The sequence below is a fragment of the Saccostrea echinata genome, unplaced genomic scaffold, assembly GCF_033153115.1.
Source record: "Saccostrea echinata isolate AGI-Se365-2 ecotype Australia unplaced genomic scaffold, CSIRO_AGI_Sech_v1 ptg000002l, whole genome shotgun sequence".
Classification (NCBI taxonomy): Eukaryota; Metazoa; Mollusca; class Bivalvia; order Ostreida; family Ostreidae; genus Saccostrea; species Saccostrea echinata.
In genome coordinates, this window is record NW_026889751.1 from 15,527,118 (window position 1) to 15,545,012 (window position 17,895).

The 17,895-nt window shown below is 36.7% G+C and overlaps 1 protein-coding gene across 1 annotated transcript in view; it reads right to left on the reverse strand.

Annotated features, from left to right (window-relative positions):
• The window catches only part of LOC133173466 (1-phosphatidylinositol 4,5-bisphosphate phosphodiesterase beta-4-like), a 154,042-nt gene that overhangs the window by 28,654 nt on the left and 107,493 nt on the right, over positions 1-17,895 (reverse strand). Inside the window, exons 21-24 of the mRNA XM_061308455.1 lie at positions 15,993-16,065; positions 15,720-15,823; positions 12,087-12,189; positions 6,073-6,237 (exon numbers count right to left, since the gene is read on the reverse strand). Of these exons, the coding sequence (XP_061164439.1) occupies positions 6,073-6,237; positions 12,087-12,189; positions 15,720-15,823; positions 15,993-16,065 (445 nt within the window). The remainder of the gene's footprint in view (positions 1-6,072; positions 6,238-12,086; positions 12,190-15,719; positions 15,824-15,992; positions 16,066-17,895) is intronic.

Sequence of the window (17,895 nt, forward strand, 5' to 3'; positions counted from 1 at the left end):
ATGTGAAGTTTGAAACCCCAAGCACCAACTGTTCAAAAGTTATGGCCAAGGTTAAAGTTTTTCAAAAGTAGGTCAAACTCCAAGGTCAAGGTCAAAAGGTCAAAGTTGTTGGTATGCTTAGGAAGGCCTTGTCACAAAGAATACACATGTGAAGTTTGAAATCCCAAGCACCAACTGTTCAGAAGTTATGGCCAAGGTTAAAGTTTCATAAAATTTTGCAAAAGTGGGTCAAACTCCAAGGTCAAGGTCAAAAGGTCAAATACGATGGTACCCAAAGAAAGGTCTTGTCACAAGGAATACACATGTGAAATATGAAAGTCATAGCTCCAACTAATCAGAAGTTATGGGCAAGGTAAAAGTTGACAACAGACAGACAGGACAAAAACAATATACCCCCAGGATCTTTCGATCCAGGGGCATAATAAACAAGAGCCTAGGAAGAGGCACATTTGCTTATCAAAACTATTCACTTTGTTGAAGATTTTCAAAGAATTAATGTTTCATTTTACTATATAATCAATAGAGCCCCATCCTAACACTCCCTAAACCAGGGTCCATGAAATTCACAATTTTTGGAAGAGGAACCCTTGCTCATTATAACTATATTCTCAGTTTCTTTACTTAATACCCAAGAGCAGATTATCAAAGAAATAATGCATTTTCAATATATTTAATAGAGCCCCCACCCCACAGGAACCAATGCCCCTAGGGCCACAAATTTTATAATTTTAAAGAGGCACCCTTGCTCATCATAACTATGCACTTGGTTTATCTGCTGGATACCCAGGAGAAGAGAAGAAGACTTTCAAAGAATTGATGCATTTTTACTATAACAATTGAGCCCCAACCTAACATCAGAACCTCTGACCCAAGGGCCAGGGAATTCGAAATTTTGGAAGAAGCACCCTTACTCTTCAAAACTATGCATTTAGTTTGTTTACTCAATACCCATGAACAGAGAAGATTTTCAAAGAATTAATGCATTTTCACTATATAATCAATAGAGTCCCACCCTAACACCAGAAATCATGACCCAGGGGCCGTGAAATTCACAATTTTGGAAGAAACACCCTTGCTCATCCTATCTATGTAATTAGTTTGTTTCCTGAATACCAAGGTGCAGAGGAGAAGATTTTTTCAGGAATAATGCATTTCACTATATATTCAACATAGCCCCACCCTAGCACCAGAACCCCTGACCCCAGGTATAAGAATTTCACAATTTTGGCAGAGGGCTCAATGCTTATTACAATCATGCCAACAGTTTGACTGCTTGATGTTAAAGAGTTCAGAAGAAAATTTTTAAAGACTGCATTAATTTTGATGGTTTTAGCCCCACCCCTAAGATCCCAGGGGAGGGGCAGGGCCATGAATTTCACAATTATTTTGTTCCCCTTCACCCACAGATGCTAAATGCCAAAATTGGTTCACTGGTTCCAGAGAAGAAGCTGAAAACATTTTCAAAAATCTCCACATTTTTAGCTCTACTGGTCAGAGACCAAGAGAGCTTGTGCAATAGTAAGGTGTCCATCATCTGTCTGTCTGTTTGTCTGTTAACAATTTTTTAAATGCTTCTCCTCATACAGTTTAGCTCTGTATTCAATAACTTGGCACACAAGTAGACTACACTAAGATACATAATTCTTGATTTCGATGAATGGTGTTGCCATGGTTACTTAAACAAGAGGCCCATGGGCCAAAACACTCACCTGAGTAACTTTAACCTGCTGTTCGTCACCAGATTCCCCCTTGTAATACTTATTGTTTCCCCATCCTACTCCCGGGGGTCATGATTTGAACAATTTAGAATCTACACTACCTAAGGAAGCTTCCACGAAAGTTTCAGCTTTTCTGGCCATGTGGTTCTTGAGATGATTTTTAAAGATTTGTCCAATATATTTCAACGTAAAAATTTGATTCCCTAAAGAAGCCCAACCCTACCCCGGGGGATCATGATTTGAACAATTTTGAATCTACACTACCTCAGGATGCTTCCATATAAGTTTCAGCTTTTCTGGACCAGTTTTTCTTAAGAAGATTTCAAAAAGATTTTTCCTACATATCTCAATGTTAAACTTTGATTCCTAATTGTGACCCCACCCTACCCCCAGGGGTCATGATTAGAACAATTCAGAATCTACACTACCCAAGGATGCCTTAACATTACTTTCAGCTTTTCTGGCCCAGTGGTTCTTGAGAAGAAGATTTTTAAAGAAAGTCCAGATATATATTTCAATGTAAAAATTTGATTCCCTAATGTGGCCCCACCCTACACCCAGGGGTCATGATTTGAACAATTTAGAATCTACACTACCCAAGGATACTTTCACATAAGTTTCAGCTTTTCTAGCCAAGTAGTTCTTGAGAAGAAGATTTTTAAAGATTTTTCCTATATAACTCAATGTAAAAATTTGATTCCCTAAAGAAGCCCAACCCTACCCATGTGGACCATGATTTGAACAATTTAGAATCTACACTACTTCAGGATGCTTCCATATAAGTTTAGCTTTTCTGGCCCAGTGGTTCTTGAGAAGAAGATTCTAAAAGATTTTTCCTATATATTTCAATGTTAATCTTTGATTTCCCTACGTGGCCCAACCCTATCCCTGGGGATTATAATTTGAACAATTTAGAATCTACACTACCTCAGGATGCTTCCATATAAGTTTCAGCTTTTCTGGCCCAGTGGTTCTTGAGAAGATTTTTAAAGAAAGTCCTATATATTTCAATGTAAAACTTTGATTCCCAATTATGGCCCCACCCTACCCCGGGACAATGATTTGTACAATTTAGAATCTACACTACCCAAGGATGCTTTCACATAAGTTTCAGCTTTTCTAGCCAAGTAGTTCTTGAGAAGAAGATTTTTAAAGATTTTTCCTATATATCTCAATGTAAAAATTTGATTCCCTAAAGAAGCCCAACCCTACCCATGTGGACCATGATTTGAACAATTTAGAATCTACACTACTACTTCAGGATGCTTCCATATAAGTTTAGCTTTTCTGGCCAAGTGGTTCTTGAGAAGAAGATTTTAAAAGATTTTTCTTAATATATATTTCAATGTTAATCTTTGATTTTCTTATCTGGCCCAACCTTATCCCCTGGGAACATGATTTGAAAAATTTAGAATCTCCACTACCTCAGGATGCTTCCATATAAGTTTCAGCTTTTCTGGACCAGTTTTTCTTGAGAAGAAGATTTCAAAAAGATTTTTCCTACATATTTCAATGTTAAACTTTGATTCCTAATTGTGACCCCACCCTACCCCCAGGGGTCATGATTAGAACAATTCAGAATCTACACTACCCAAGGATGCCTTAACATTACTTTCAGCTTTTCTGGCCAAGTGGTTCTTGTGAAGAAGATTTTTTAAATAGATTTTTTACTATATATTTCAATGTAAAATTTTGATTCCCTAATGTGGCCCCACCCTACACCCAGGGGTCATGATTTGAACAATTTAGAATCTAAACTACCTCAGGAAGCTTCCACATAAGTTTCAGTTTTTCTGGCCCAGTGGTTCTTGAGAAGAAGATTTTTAAAGATTTGTCCTATATATTTCAATGTAAAACTTTGATTCCCTATCCTCCCTATACCCCTGGGGGTCATGATTTGAACAAATTAGAATCTACACTACCCAAGGATGTTTCCATATAAGTTTCAGTTTTTCAGGCCCAAGGATTCTTGAGAAGAAGTTTTTTTAATGATCCCATCCCATTTTTCGTTTTTTTATGATTATCTCCCCTTGTAAAGGGACTTGGCTCTTCTTTAAAAAAAAAAAAAACTAGATATCATTGAGATGGTCTCCATCTCAAAGGGCCCCGCTTTCAGCAACGAACATGAAAATGTAAGGTAGCTGAAAAGGGTTTATTTAGAAGAGGAACATTTGTGTACTATTAAGGGATATGTCGTTTGAGTCTAAAGGGCTTCTATGTCATCCTTTTTATAATAAAAAATGGCACGAAAATCACGAGTGCTCCATACCCTCTATCAAAAAAACGGCACAAAAATTACGAATATTGCATATCCTCTATGAAAATTGTTGCATATCCTCTATCAAAATATGGAAGGAAAATCACAAATGTTTCGTACCCTAAGCCAATTGGTCAAGTTTGAGGCTGACTGGACTTAAGGGAAAGAAATTATGCACCAAACAAAAATTTTGAACAGAGAGGCTATTTTTGACCTTGACCCTTGACCTAGAAACATTGTTCAAGGTCACTGCACATCCACTGACCAGTGGCACTCTGTGAGTGAAGTATGAGCCACATTGGACCAAGAGGAGAGGAGACATGCTCCAAACAAGGATTTTTCATATAATTCTGCTATGACCTTAACCTTAGACCTAGAAACATGGTTCAAGGTCACTGCACACCGTATACCCAAAGGCACTCTGTGGGTGAGGTATGAGACAGATTGGGCCAAGGAGAGAGAAAATATGCTCCGGACACTGCACATTCATTGACCAGTGGCACTCTATGAGTGAAGTATGAGCCACATTGGACCAAGAGGAGAGAAGATATGCTCCGGACAAGGATTTTGCATATAGTTCTACTATGACCTTAACCTTTGACCTAGAAACATGGTTCAAAGTCACTGCACACCCTTTACCCATAGACACTCTGTGGGTGAAGTATGAGCCAGATTGGGCCAAGGAGAGAGGAGATATGCTCCGGACAACTGAGATCTCGGACGGACAGACGGACGGAAGGACGGACGGACTGATCACTATAGGGCACCCGCAGAGCGGGGCCCTAATTAATCTCCCCTTCACCCAATAATGCTTTGTACCAACTTTATTTAAAATTGGCCCAGTGGTTCTTGAGAAGAAGTTGAAAATGTGAAAAGTTTACAGTCGGACAGACGACGGATAACAGGTGATCAGAAAAACTCACTTGAGCTTTCAGCTCAGGTGAGCTTAAAAGATATTTCTGTGAAATATTTTCAAAACACTACTCCGCCTCCAATTTTTGTCTGATTTCAAAATTACTTGGCACGCAAGTAAACTACACTATGATAAATAATTCTTTACATCTGTTTTTGATTTCAAGACTAAACCAAGGATCATTATTCTAATTCATTGCTATTGTATAGTTTCAAGTCCAAGTGCTACTTTTCTCTTCCTTTGTTAGAAGTACAAACCAGTAGAGCAACAGTCTCATCATAGACTTCTGGTTTTTAATCACTCTCTGTAGTATTTATGATCTAAGAAAACTGACAAAATGAGGTGAAAAATTTAAAGGCTGACTGCACTTTATCCTCACAACATCAGAGGTCCTGAGTTCACTCATCAAAGTGGGACCCCTGACAAACTTTATTTAATATTTTACAGGCTGGCTGCAGTGGTGTTTTTCAGGGAAATTAAAAATCTTTATTTTTGTTCTTATTTCTCAACCAATTACAATAAGCATTTTGGTGACAACCTGTAACACATGCATTGTGGTGTCAACTGCTTACATTTTAAGTCAACTTGTGAAAGCTCCAACCTGATTGGTGCTTCTCTATGAGAGAAGAAAGCCTGTAACATATAGAATGAAGTCCAGGTGTCCAATGTCCAGGAGTGGAGTAAAACTAGGGCTGTGTATCATCGGGGAAAAAAGTATTATATTTCAGAAAAATATTATAATATCTTCAGTATTATTCAATTACAATGCTTCTATTAATCAAATCAACAGCATTGTTTCTTCCTTTCTTGAATGTATTCTTAACTTGACAATCTAATCAGATAGCATATTGTCAGTTCATTTGAGATCCACCCGTAGCACCGAAGTGTACTACAGTCAACTTTTTATTTCACTTAATTTTAAGTTGCAAGTTTAAAATAATTTTTTAAAAATTTTGTTTAATACAGATCAATTCAAACATTTTATTGAATAGGTTATGGACTTTTTAGTTTAGCGAAGGAAATTAATTACCTAAATAACTGAGTGCTGAGGTGAAAAGGAACTATTTCAGCAAAAGCTTGATGCCATACAAAAATGACATTCAGCAATCTTGTAGGGATTATTTGATTTCATTAAAAAAAATTGTATATAATTTTATGATTTACTCATGATTTGGTATCCATACCTTTCTAAACACAAATTTTTCTTCATTATACACAGGATTGAGTCCATTTGCTGGCACCACTTTAGTTCGCATCTCTTTCCTGATTGTGTCAGTGGCCAGTCCATACATGTCTACTTCTACATAGGTCCCAACTTTCTTGTCAGACAGAAACTGCCCAGATATAATCTAAAACACAATTTTATGCATTAATACCAAATTGGTTTGAAGGAAATTGCAAAAAGAAAAATAGGCCTTGATGGTCACCTAAATATCAAGAATTTATTCTTCACTTGATCAACTTCATTCCCAATTGGAACTCTGAATTTTACAATTCCTTATGGACTTTATGTTCACTAGACAACATAATGGTATTTATGCATGTGGACTCAACGCCACCCCAAACAATCAGCCCAGACAGATCGGCCCAAGATTTAAGACAAGTCAGCAAATATGTATAAGATGTGTTGGCTTATATAAAACCTGTAGAATGTGTACACAATGTGAGAATGTATCAAGATTTAAGATGGGTCAACCCATGGTTCACTAGTAGAATTTAAACAAGAGAACTATAACTTAAGGACAGATGATACAAACAAACCTTTATCAAAAATCTTGAAAATAACAACTCATGTCATGTTTATATAAGTAAAATGAATAAGTTTAATTGCATAGATTTTAATTTTCCATTCAAAGTTTCACAATAATGGGATTTAAAGTGAAAAAAAAAGTTTTAAGATTTACGAGGAAGATTGCAGAAAGGTGAAGTTTGAACACTATTGTGAGTTTACAATTTCTGAATATTTCAGAAATGTATTATTTGCATTATTTACAACCAAAATATATAGGTCCAAAAATATATACAAATTAATCTATGCATCCATTTTTTTTGGTTTGTATCATCTGTCCTTAAGCATCAATATGTAAACATTTCAAATACCAAAGGTTCTGCATAAACTCTTTCAGTTAACTGACATTGCACATTGAAGTTCTCACTGGACCTGATAAGAAACAAGGAACTTGACAATACAAAGAAAGTTGCATGTACAAGCCAAATAAATGTGCACAATCTGCATGGTCAGTCTTCATGCTAAAGTGTATAATCTTATGTGGAACTTATGAATAAAAAAATATTTTTTTGAAAACTACAACATTCCTGACTGATTTGGCCCAGTGGTTCATTCCTCTACAGATACAGCAACTGATGTTTCTTGATTAACATGGCCTTCCTGTTCTACAGAAGAAGTAAACATGATCTAGGTAAAAATTGCTCCCTGATTTATGCTTAACCCCAGGATTTATATTACATGTGAAAAAATTTTTTGTTATTGCTAAGTTAATGTTTCTGGATTTTTGTCTTAATCTTGAAAATATTTTGTAATGGTGAAAATTGCTATTTTTTTGTCTGATATATAGCATTTTCAAACAAAAAACTAGAATTTTTAATGTTCCTGCATAGTTACATGTCTGAAGACAGAGTAAGAGTTTAATTTGTGTACATAATAGATTAAGGCAAGTGATTAATAAGATTGAATAAATTCTGTGCAAGTCTATGAAAGGAGGATGCTCTCAAACTGAATCTTAGTGGGGGGGTGGTATGATCTGTTGCTTCTTTTGAAATGATATATAAAGATAACGAACAGCAATCAAGCTCAAAGTCCACTGAAACAATACAAATTGTGAGCAGAGCAAACATCAGAGGTGGAATCAGGTGCCATGGAGGAGTAAGAGTGCCCCTGCTTTTCTTGAAAAGGTTTCTTCTATCTTATTCCATAGTAAAACTCTGATCCTCTATTGCAGCCTTACCCTATCCTGTCCCCAACCTGGCAGTCATGATTCAAATAAACAGCTAGTTGCCAAATGCAAAGGAGTGAGGCTATTCCTATCAGTTGTCTTTTGTGGATGAAATACATGACATATTCAAACCACATAGTGTATACAAGCAGTAATGAGGTTTCTACATGAAAACTAAGTTTCATAGGTGTGAGAAATATAAAATGTGTGACATACAGGTCTTGTCCATGTAATGGACACTGTGTAAGATTAATCAGTAATAAACACTTGTTGTCTGTAAAAGGTCCTGTTTATGTAAAACAAAAATGTGTTTTATAAATATGCCATCATGGTATTTAAACAAATTGATTAACAAGAGGCCCATGGGCCACAGCGCTCACCTGAGTAACTTTGGCCTTCCTGTTTTTCACCTGATTTCTCTCTCTCTCTCTCCCCCCCCCCATAGTACTTATTGTGGCCCCACCCTACCCCCGGGGATCATGATTTGAACAATTGGAATCTACACTACCCCAGGATGCTTCCAAGTAAGTTTCAGCTTATCTGGCCCAGTGGTTCTTGAGAAGAAGATTTTTAAAGATTTTTCCTATATATTTCAATGTAAAACTTGGATTCCCTATTGTGGCCCCGCCCTACCCCCGGGGGTCATGATTTGAACAATTGGAATCTACACTACCCCAGGATGCTTCCAAGTAAGTTTCAGCTTATCTGGCCCAGTGGTTCTTGAGAAGAAGATTTTTAAAGATTTTTCCTATATATTTCAATGTAAAACTTGGATTCCCTATTGTGGCCCCGCCCTACCCCCGGGGGTTATGATTTGAACAATTGGAATCTACACTACCCCAGGATGCTTCCAAGTAAGTTTCAGCTTATCTGGCCCAGTGGTTCTTGAGAAGAAGATTTTTAAAGATTTTTCCTATATATTTCAATGTAAAACTTGGATTCCCTATTGTGGCCCCACCCTACCCCCGGGGGTCATGATTTGAACAATTTAAAATCTACACTACCCCAGCATGCTTCCACATAAGTTTCAGCTTTTCTGGCCAAGTGGTTCTTGAGAAGAAGATTTTTAAAGATTTTTCCTATATATTTCAATGTAAAACTTGGATTCCCTATTGTGGCCCCACCCTACCCCCGGGGGTCATGATTTGAACAATTTAGAATCTACACTACCCCAGGATGCTTCCACATAAGTTTCAGCTTTTCTGGCCCAGTGGTTCTTGAGAAGAAGATTTTTAAAGATTTTTCCTATATATTTCAATGTAAAACTTGGATTCCCTATTGTGGCCCCACCCTACACCCGGGGGTCATGATTTGAACAATTTAGAATCTACACTACCCCAGCATGCTTCCACATAAGTTTCAGCTTTTCTGGCCAAGTGGTTCTTGAGAAGAAGATTTTTAAAGATTTTTCCTATATATTTCAATGTAAAACTTGGATTCCCTATTGTGGCCCCACCCTACCCCCGGGGGTCATGATTTGAACAATTTAGAATCTACACTACCCCAGCATGCTTCCACATAAGTTTCAGCTTTTCTGGCCAAGTGGTTCTTGAGAAGAAGATTTTTAAAGATTTTTCCTATATATTTCAATTAAAACTTGGATTCCCTATTGTGGCCCCGCCCTACCCCCGGGGGTCATGATTTGAACAATTTAGAATCTACACTACCCCAGCATGCTTCCACATAAGTTTCAGCTTTTCAGGTCCAGTGGTTCTTGAGAAGAAGAATTTTAAAAGATTTTTCTTATTAATTTCAATGTACAACTTGCACTCCCTATTATGGCCCCGCCCTACCCCCGGGGGTCATGATTTGAACAAGAGGCCCATGGGCCTTGAATCGCTCTTCTGATAAACTGTACAACCTATCACTTCTATTTGAAGCCTGGAAGTATCCTGTATATTTAGATAAACCCTTGAAATTCCAATTCACACTCTGAGAACCCAAGATGATTCTAAGCCAATTAGTACCTGAGAGTTGGTCATGGTGACCTACTTATCGCTTGTCATTCTCTGAGGACCCATCAACTAAGTTTGATGATTCTAAGCCAATTAATACCTAAAATATTTTTTAAAATCATAACCATAAAATTTTATAAGTAGGTCAAAGTGACCTACTTTTCAATTGTTTTACTCCAAGGACCCAAGATGCATCAACTGACAAAGTTTGATGATTCTAAGCCAATTAGTACCTGTAATATTTAATTAAAGCCATAAATTTTCAAAAGTAGGTCACCGTGACCTACTTTTCAGTTGGTGTACTCCGAGGACCAAAGATACATCGACTGACAAAGTCTGATGATTCTAGCCAATAAGTACCCAAAATATTTAATTACAGCCATAAATTTTCAAAAGTAGGTCACGGTAACCTGCTTTTCAGTCAACCTACTCCGAGGACCAAAGATGCATCAACTGACAAATTTTGACGATTCTAAGCCAAATAATTCCTGAAAATATTAAATACAGCCATAAAATTTCAATAGTAGGTCACCTTGACCTACTTTTCAGTTGTTGTACTCCGAGGACCCAAGACGCATCAACTGACAAAGTTTAATGATTCTAAGCCAATTAGTACCCGAAATATTTGATTAAAGCCATAAATTTTCAAAAGTAGGTCACCATGACCTACTTTTAAGTTGTTGTACTCCGAGGACCCATGACGCATAAACTGACAAAGTTTTATGATTCTAAGCCAATTAGTACCCGAAATATTTTATTAAAGCCATAAATTTTCCGAAAGTAGGTCACAGTGACCTACTTTTTAGTCGACCTACTCCGAAGACCCATGACGCATCAACTGACAAAGTTTGATGATTCTAAGCCAATTAGTACCCGAAATATTTAATTAAAGCCATAAATTTTCCGAAAGTAGGTCACGATGACCTACTTTTTAGTCGACCTACTCCGAAGACCCATGATGCATCAACTGACAAAGTTTGATGATTCTAAGCCAATTAGTACCCGAAATATTTAATTAAAGCCATAAATTTTCAAAAGTAGGTCACGGTGACCTACTTTTTAGTCGACCTACTCTGAAGACCCAAGATGCATCAACTGACAAAGTTTGATGATTCTAAGCCAATTAGTACCCTAAATATTTAATTAACGCCATAAATTTTCAAAAGTAGGTCACGGTGACCTACTTTTTAGTCGACCTACTCCGAAGACCCAAGATGCATCAACTGACAAAGTTTGATGATTCTAAGCCAATTAGTACCTGAAATATTTAATTATAGTCATATAAATTGAAAAGTAGGTCACGGTGACCTACTTTTCAGTTGACCTTTTTTGAGGACCCAAGATGCATCAACTTACAAAGTTTTATGATCATAGGACTTAAAATGTCCAAATTATGCCTCTAAAAAGCTTTGAAATCGAATGCTTGCAAAGTTCAAAAAGTAGGTCACTGTGACCTACTTTTTAATAAATATGTTTTATGGCCCCAAGATGCATCATCTTACAAGATTTAATGATTCTAAGCCTCCCCGTATTCAAATTAATGACCTTAATTGTTTTAAAAAAGATTAGCCATAAAATTCATAAAGTAGGTCAAGGTGACCTACTTTTTAGTTGACGTACTTTGAGGACCCAAGATGCATCAACTGACAAAGTTTGATGATCATAGGCCTTAAATTGTTCAAAATATGCCTCTAAATCATTTTGAAAAAGAATGGCCGCAAAATTTAAAATGTAAGTCACCGTGACCTACTTTTAAGTCAACATGATATGAGGTCCTTAGATGCACCAACTGACAAGATTTGATGATCCTAGTCCTTATAGTAAGCAAAATATCAACATTTTAATAAAATGTCATTTTTGGTCAACTTTGAAGTGACCTTGAGACCACACCCTTTGCCCCAGGGTAAATCCCCGTGCAAATTTTAATCTACAACATATCCTCATCCTTTTGTGTAAGTTTGGTGATAATCTGCCCAGTGGTTCTTGAGAAGAAGATTTTTTAGCAACCAGTACTTTTGTTTCTATTTTCCTAATTATCTCCCCTTGTTAAAGGGTCACAACCCCAGTTTTAGTATAAAAGGGAGCCCTTGGGCCAAGGATACCCTGTGACAAATTTGACAATAATTGGCCAAGGGGTTCTTGAGTTATGGCCCATATTCTAAAAAGTTTACGCACACCGCACAAATGGCCATAGCATTAGCTCTTTGAGCCTTTGGCTCAGAAGAGCTAAAAAGCTCTTTTGAGCATTCAGCTCAGATGACCCTAATTGTGATGATTTTGAGCTGTTACCTGTACTGAACACTGTGCTGGAATGATACCATCCACTGTGCTTTCCAGGAATGGATCAAAGTTTCTGTCAGGTCTCCTCATGAAATCTGGCTTCAGTAAATATCTGTAGAAATAAAAATCCTTACATAGAATCTCAGTACTACAAAACATACCTAGAATGAAAAATTGTCAGGAACTTAAAATATTGTTAGCACTGAATTGGGGGTACTATAACAAAATTTAATTATTTTAAGCCTCTTTTTATCCTCAATATTGAAATAAAATTGTGAAATTTCAAAATAGGTCATAGTGACCTACATTTTGGTTGAAACACTCCAAGAACCCAGGACGCAACATGATTCTAAGCCTCGACTTACTTAGACAAAGCCATAAAATTTCAAAAGTAGGTTATTGTGACCTGCTTTTTAGTTGACATACTTTGATAATCCAAGATGCATCAACTGACAAGGATGAATGTTCCTAGGCTTCACAGTGTCCAAAATACTGTATACATGGTTATTTTCACCCCGTGTTATTTTGGCCCTATCAAACTTGCAAGCAATTTTGCCCCATTTTATATTCACCCAGTCACAGTTCTGTTTAAGAAATTATACTGTGTTCTTTGAATTCCCCCTGTTTTAAGTTCGCCCACCTGCGAGTAAGGTGAAAGGGGCAAAATAAAACAGAGGTGAAAATTGTCTCCCCCTGCTTGAGGGCCACAACCCTATTTTTAGTATAAATTAAAACCTTCGAGCCAACAATACTCTGTGACAAATTTGTAAAAAAAAAAATTGGCCAAGGGGTTATTGAGATATGGCCCATATTCCTAAAAGTTACACACACCTCACAAATGGCCACAGCATTAGCTCCTTGGGCCTTTGGCTCAGAAGAGCCAACAAGAGGTCCATGGACCACAATGCTCATCTGAGTCAATATGGTGCTGCCACTTGATCATCAGATTTTTCTCTCCTATATATTCCTTTGTAAAAGTTTTATCTTCTCTTGTGGCCCTGCCCTAGTCCTGGGGGGGGGGGGGGGGGGGGTCATCATTTGAAAAAAGGCCCATGGGCCACATCGCTCACCTGAGCACATTGGCTAGGCAAAAGCACAAATCAGTACAAATCAGTTCAGTTGAAAAGATTATTGGAGGGGGAGGAGGGGCTTGAATTTTAAACTACCTGATGATGCTTCCATGTTAATATAACAAATGACTTTGTTGTACTTGAGAAGATTTTTAAAAAAAATTTCCCATATATTCCTTTGTAAAAATTTGATCCCCCATTGTGGCTCCTCCCTATCCCAGGGGTCATCATTTGAATAAACTTGAATCTACACTACCTGAGGATCCTTCCATATCAATATAACTAAACATAGCTTTTCTGTTCTTGAGAAGAAATTTTTTTCTATATGTTTTTATGTAAAACTTTCGATCCCCCATTGTGGCCCCACCCTACCCCTGGTGGTCATCATTTGCACAAAATTGAATCTACACTACCTGAGGATGCTTCCATATCAAAATGACTAAACATGATTTTCTGTTCTTAAGAAGATATTTTCCTATATGTTCCTATGTAAAATTTTGGATACCCCATTGTGGCCTTATCCTTTCCCCGGGGTTCATCATTTTACCTTGAATCTACACTACCTGAGGATGCTTCCATATCAAAATGACTTATCATGGCTTTGCAGTTCTTCAGAAGAAGATATTTTCCTATATATTTCTATTTCAGACTTTGATCCTCCATTGTGGCCCCACCCTACCCCGGGGGTCATGATTTGAACAAAATAGAATCTACACTACCTGAGGATGCTTCCACATAAATATGACCAATCAGGGCTTTGCTGTTCCTGAGAAGAAGATTCTTAAAATAAATTTTTCCATTATATATCTATGTAAAACTTTGATCCTCCATTGTGGCCCCGCCCTACCCCCGGGGGTCAAGATTTGAACAAATTTGAATCTACACTACCTGAGGATGCTTTAATATAAATATGACCAATCAGGGCTTTGCTGTTCTTGAGAAGAAGATTTTTAAAGATTTTTCCTATATATTTCTATGTAAAACCTTGATCCTCCATTGTGGCCCCGCCCTACCCCAGGGGGTCATGATTTGAACAAATTAGAATCTACACTACCTGAGGATGCTTCCACATGAGTTTCATCTTTCCTGGCCCTGTGGTTCTTGAGAAGAAGATTTTTAAAAGATGCTAATAATTTTTCACTAATTCTATATTATCTCCCCTTGAAAGAGCATGGCCATTCATTTGAAAAATTTTGAATCCCCTTCACCCAAGAATACTTTGTGGCAAGTTTGGTTGAAATTGGCCCAGTGGTTCTTGAGAAGAAGTCGAAAATGTTAAAAGTTTACAGACAGACAGACGGACGCAGCACAAAAAGTGATCAGAAAAGCTCACTTGAGCCTTCGGCTCAGGTGAGCTAAAAATTGATTGCCCAAGGTGGCCCACCCTGCCCCTGGGGATCATGATTTGAACAAACTTGAATCTACACTACCTGAGGATACTTCCAAATTAATATTACTTGTCATGAGCTGTTCTTTAAATTTTTTTCCTCTATATTCCTTCGAAAACTTTGATTGCCTATTGTGGCCCACTTTACCCCCAGGGGGTCATGATTTGAATAATACCTGAAGATGCTTCTATATAAACATGACTAAACATGGCTTTCAGGTTCTTGAGAAAAAGATTTTGAAGATTTTTTCATATAAATTCCGATGTAAAACTTTGATCCCCCATTGTTGCTTGACCCTATCCCTGGGGGTCATAATTTGAGCAAAATTGAATCTACACTACCTGAGGATGATTCAAATCAAATTAATATAACAAACCATAGCTTTGCTGTTTTTGAAAAAAGATTTTTGAAGATTTTTTTCCTATATATTTCTATGTAAAACTTTGACAGTCTATTGTGGCCACACTCTACCCCTGGGGGTTGCTTCTATATAAATATAACTTAATATGCCTATATATTTCTATGTAAAACTTTGACAGTCTATTGTGGCCACACTCTACCCCTGTGGTTGCTTCTATATAAATATAATTTAATATGGCTACTCTGTTATTGAGAAGAAATTTGTTCCAAATATATTCATAATGTAAAACTTTTATCACCTATAAAATCCCCATCCTACTCCCAAGGGTTTACTGATTTTTTCCTCTGTATTTCTTCGAGAAATTCGATTGCCTATTGCAGCCCCATCCTACCCCCGAGGTCATGATTTGAACAAACTTGAATCTACACTATGTAATGAAGCTTACATATGAGTTTCATCTCTTCTGGCCCAGTGATTCTAGAGAGGAATTTTTATTTAAAACCATTAAATTTTCTCCAATTCTTTTTTGATCCCCCTTGAAAGAGGACATGATCCTTCATTTGAACAAACTGGAATCCCCTTTACCCTAGGATTTTTTGTGGCAAGTTAGGTTGAAATTAGACCAGTAATTCTTAAGGAGTTTAAAATGTGATAAGTTTATACAGGGACAAAATATGATCAGAAAAGCTCACTTGAGCTTTCAGCTCTGATGATCGAGCTAAAAACATTAGACTTATTGATGGACAGAATGACAGATAAATAAATTAATCCACCTATAAATGAAATGACACTGAAACACAGTCTTTAAATTTCCGACACTCACCCACAGTTTCCATTGTACTCAAACTTTCCCTGATTAAGTTGCATGGCTAGATCTGAAGTTTGGAAGTTAAGTGCTACCATCTGACATCCAGCATTCCAGAATAACTTAAATCAGAATAAAAAATAAAGAACCGTATTTCTCATTGAACAATACTGCTAATATAATTTACCTAAGATGTAAGATTCAATATAATTATGATTATATAACAGAAATTCCTTAGTCTAAATAGCATGAAAACTTAACCTTCAAATAAAGTTCAAGAATCCATATTACCTGTGGCATGTAATTACTGGAATCTACTCGACCTCCCCTTGGATAGATTCGACTCATTTGGCGTTTATTGTAGCTGAACAAGATTAAGGATTTTTTGTCCAAAGAAATATATTTTTTTAAAATCCTAGAATTTCTGTATCAAGATACACTTTAATTACTTTTGCCATGCAGTTGCTTATTTTGAACTAATAAGCAATACAGCTAATGCTTTGGATAGAAATGTGGTACAAAGTGTCTAATCTGATATTAGTTACATGTGTACAACATCACATTCCTAAATGTTTTTGCATAAAGAATCATGCAATACAACTTTGTGCCATTTCTTTTAAAATTCATTATCATATCTCTGTTGATAAAACTCCAATTTAATTGGCTTGGAGGAAATAATGAAATTTGGTAAAGACCTCTTAGACAATTATCACAACATTCCTCAAGCAGAATCAAAGCACCTCCACCTGACCCATGAGATGACCTGACCTTAGATACTATGTTCTATCATTAAAATATCGTAATGTCCTATAGATCCAGTCTAATGTTAAAATGCATTCTGTACGTTGACAATCTAGCAAAATAAACAGGGGCAGATAATTCTGAGTTTCAGTTATACATGTACTTTAAACAATACTTGATATTGCAATTACTTTAACAAACTCTTTTACAGTGAAGGTAGGAAACGTCCGTTGGATGAGGGTTTTGAGCTGTTAAATACAATGCAAAGAAGTCCTGGTGAAATATCTTGCTGAACATTCACTGAACCACACTAATAAACTTGAGAAGAGCTAGTCCTCATGTGTTATATTTTTGATGATACTTTTCACTTAAGTCCCTTCTAATTAACTACAGTTGAATTTGGGTATCTTGAACACTGATAGCTTGAATACCATGGATATGTCAAAGTAATCTGGAAGTCCCAACCCCCTTTTATTAAGTATTTTACCCTGGATATCTTGAATCCTCGAATATCTTGAAGTTTTTTCTCGGTCCCACTGAGTTCAAGATAACAAGGTTTGACTGTACTTTTCACTTAAGCCAACTCTTCTAATTAAAATCAACCATTTCTTTCTAAAAATTGTTACTTTCCGAAGCTGATTAAATACTCTAAACATTCCCAATTAGACAACATACTATTTGGAGTTCAACCCTCAGCAATACATTGTAATTTTGGCATAATGATTGTTCGAATCAATTGTCACTACTGCAAACAATGTTATGCCTGGAAATCTTGTGTGATTTAGAGCTTCCTTGACTCCACCACAAAAGAGCGACAGTAAGTTAGATACTGTAAAATCATATATTTTCGTGGGGTCAAATTTTTGTGGGTTGAGGAAAATCTATGGGTTCGTGGGGATTAGATTTCGTGGATGAAGAATTGTTGAGTAGTTATGTATATGACATTTTACATTTGGTGGTGGACATGAATTCGTGGGTCTCTTCATACCTCGAAAACAACGAAAATTAAACCTCCACGAAAATTAGTGATTTCACAGTAACCACTAGGTTTTTGTTTGTTTATTGTTTAATGTTCCTCTCAAAAATTTTTCACTTATATGGATCAAGACACCACCACTTGCTGGTGGAGGGCTACAAATTTAGACTATACTCGGCACTCAGGGCCATTGAGCAATGAGGGATCTTTTTCATGCCAGCACCTACTGTGACAAGGGACCTCTGTTTTTCATCCAAAGAACCAATCTCCACATCCCGCAGTAGGATTTGATCCTGTGATGTAAGGATCAACTCTTTATACCATGATTCTAGAGTAAACACTCTAACCACTGTGCCACGTGGGCAACTAACAAAATGGAACAATTTTGCTTTAAAATTGATATAATTTTTATAACTTTGAAGGCATTTTTTAATAAACTTAAGCTTTAGAATGGTTGATTTTCTTTTTAAATATGGG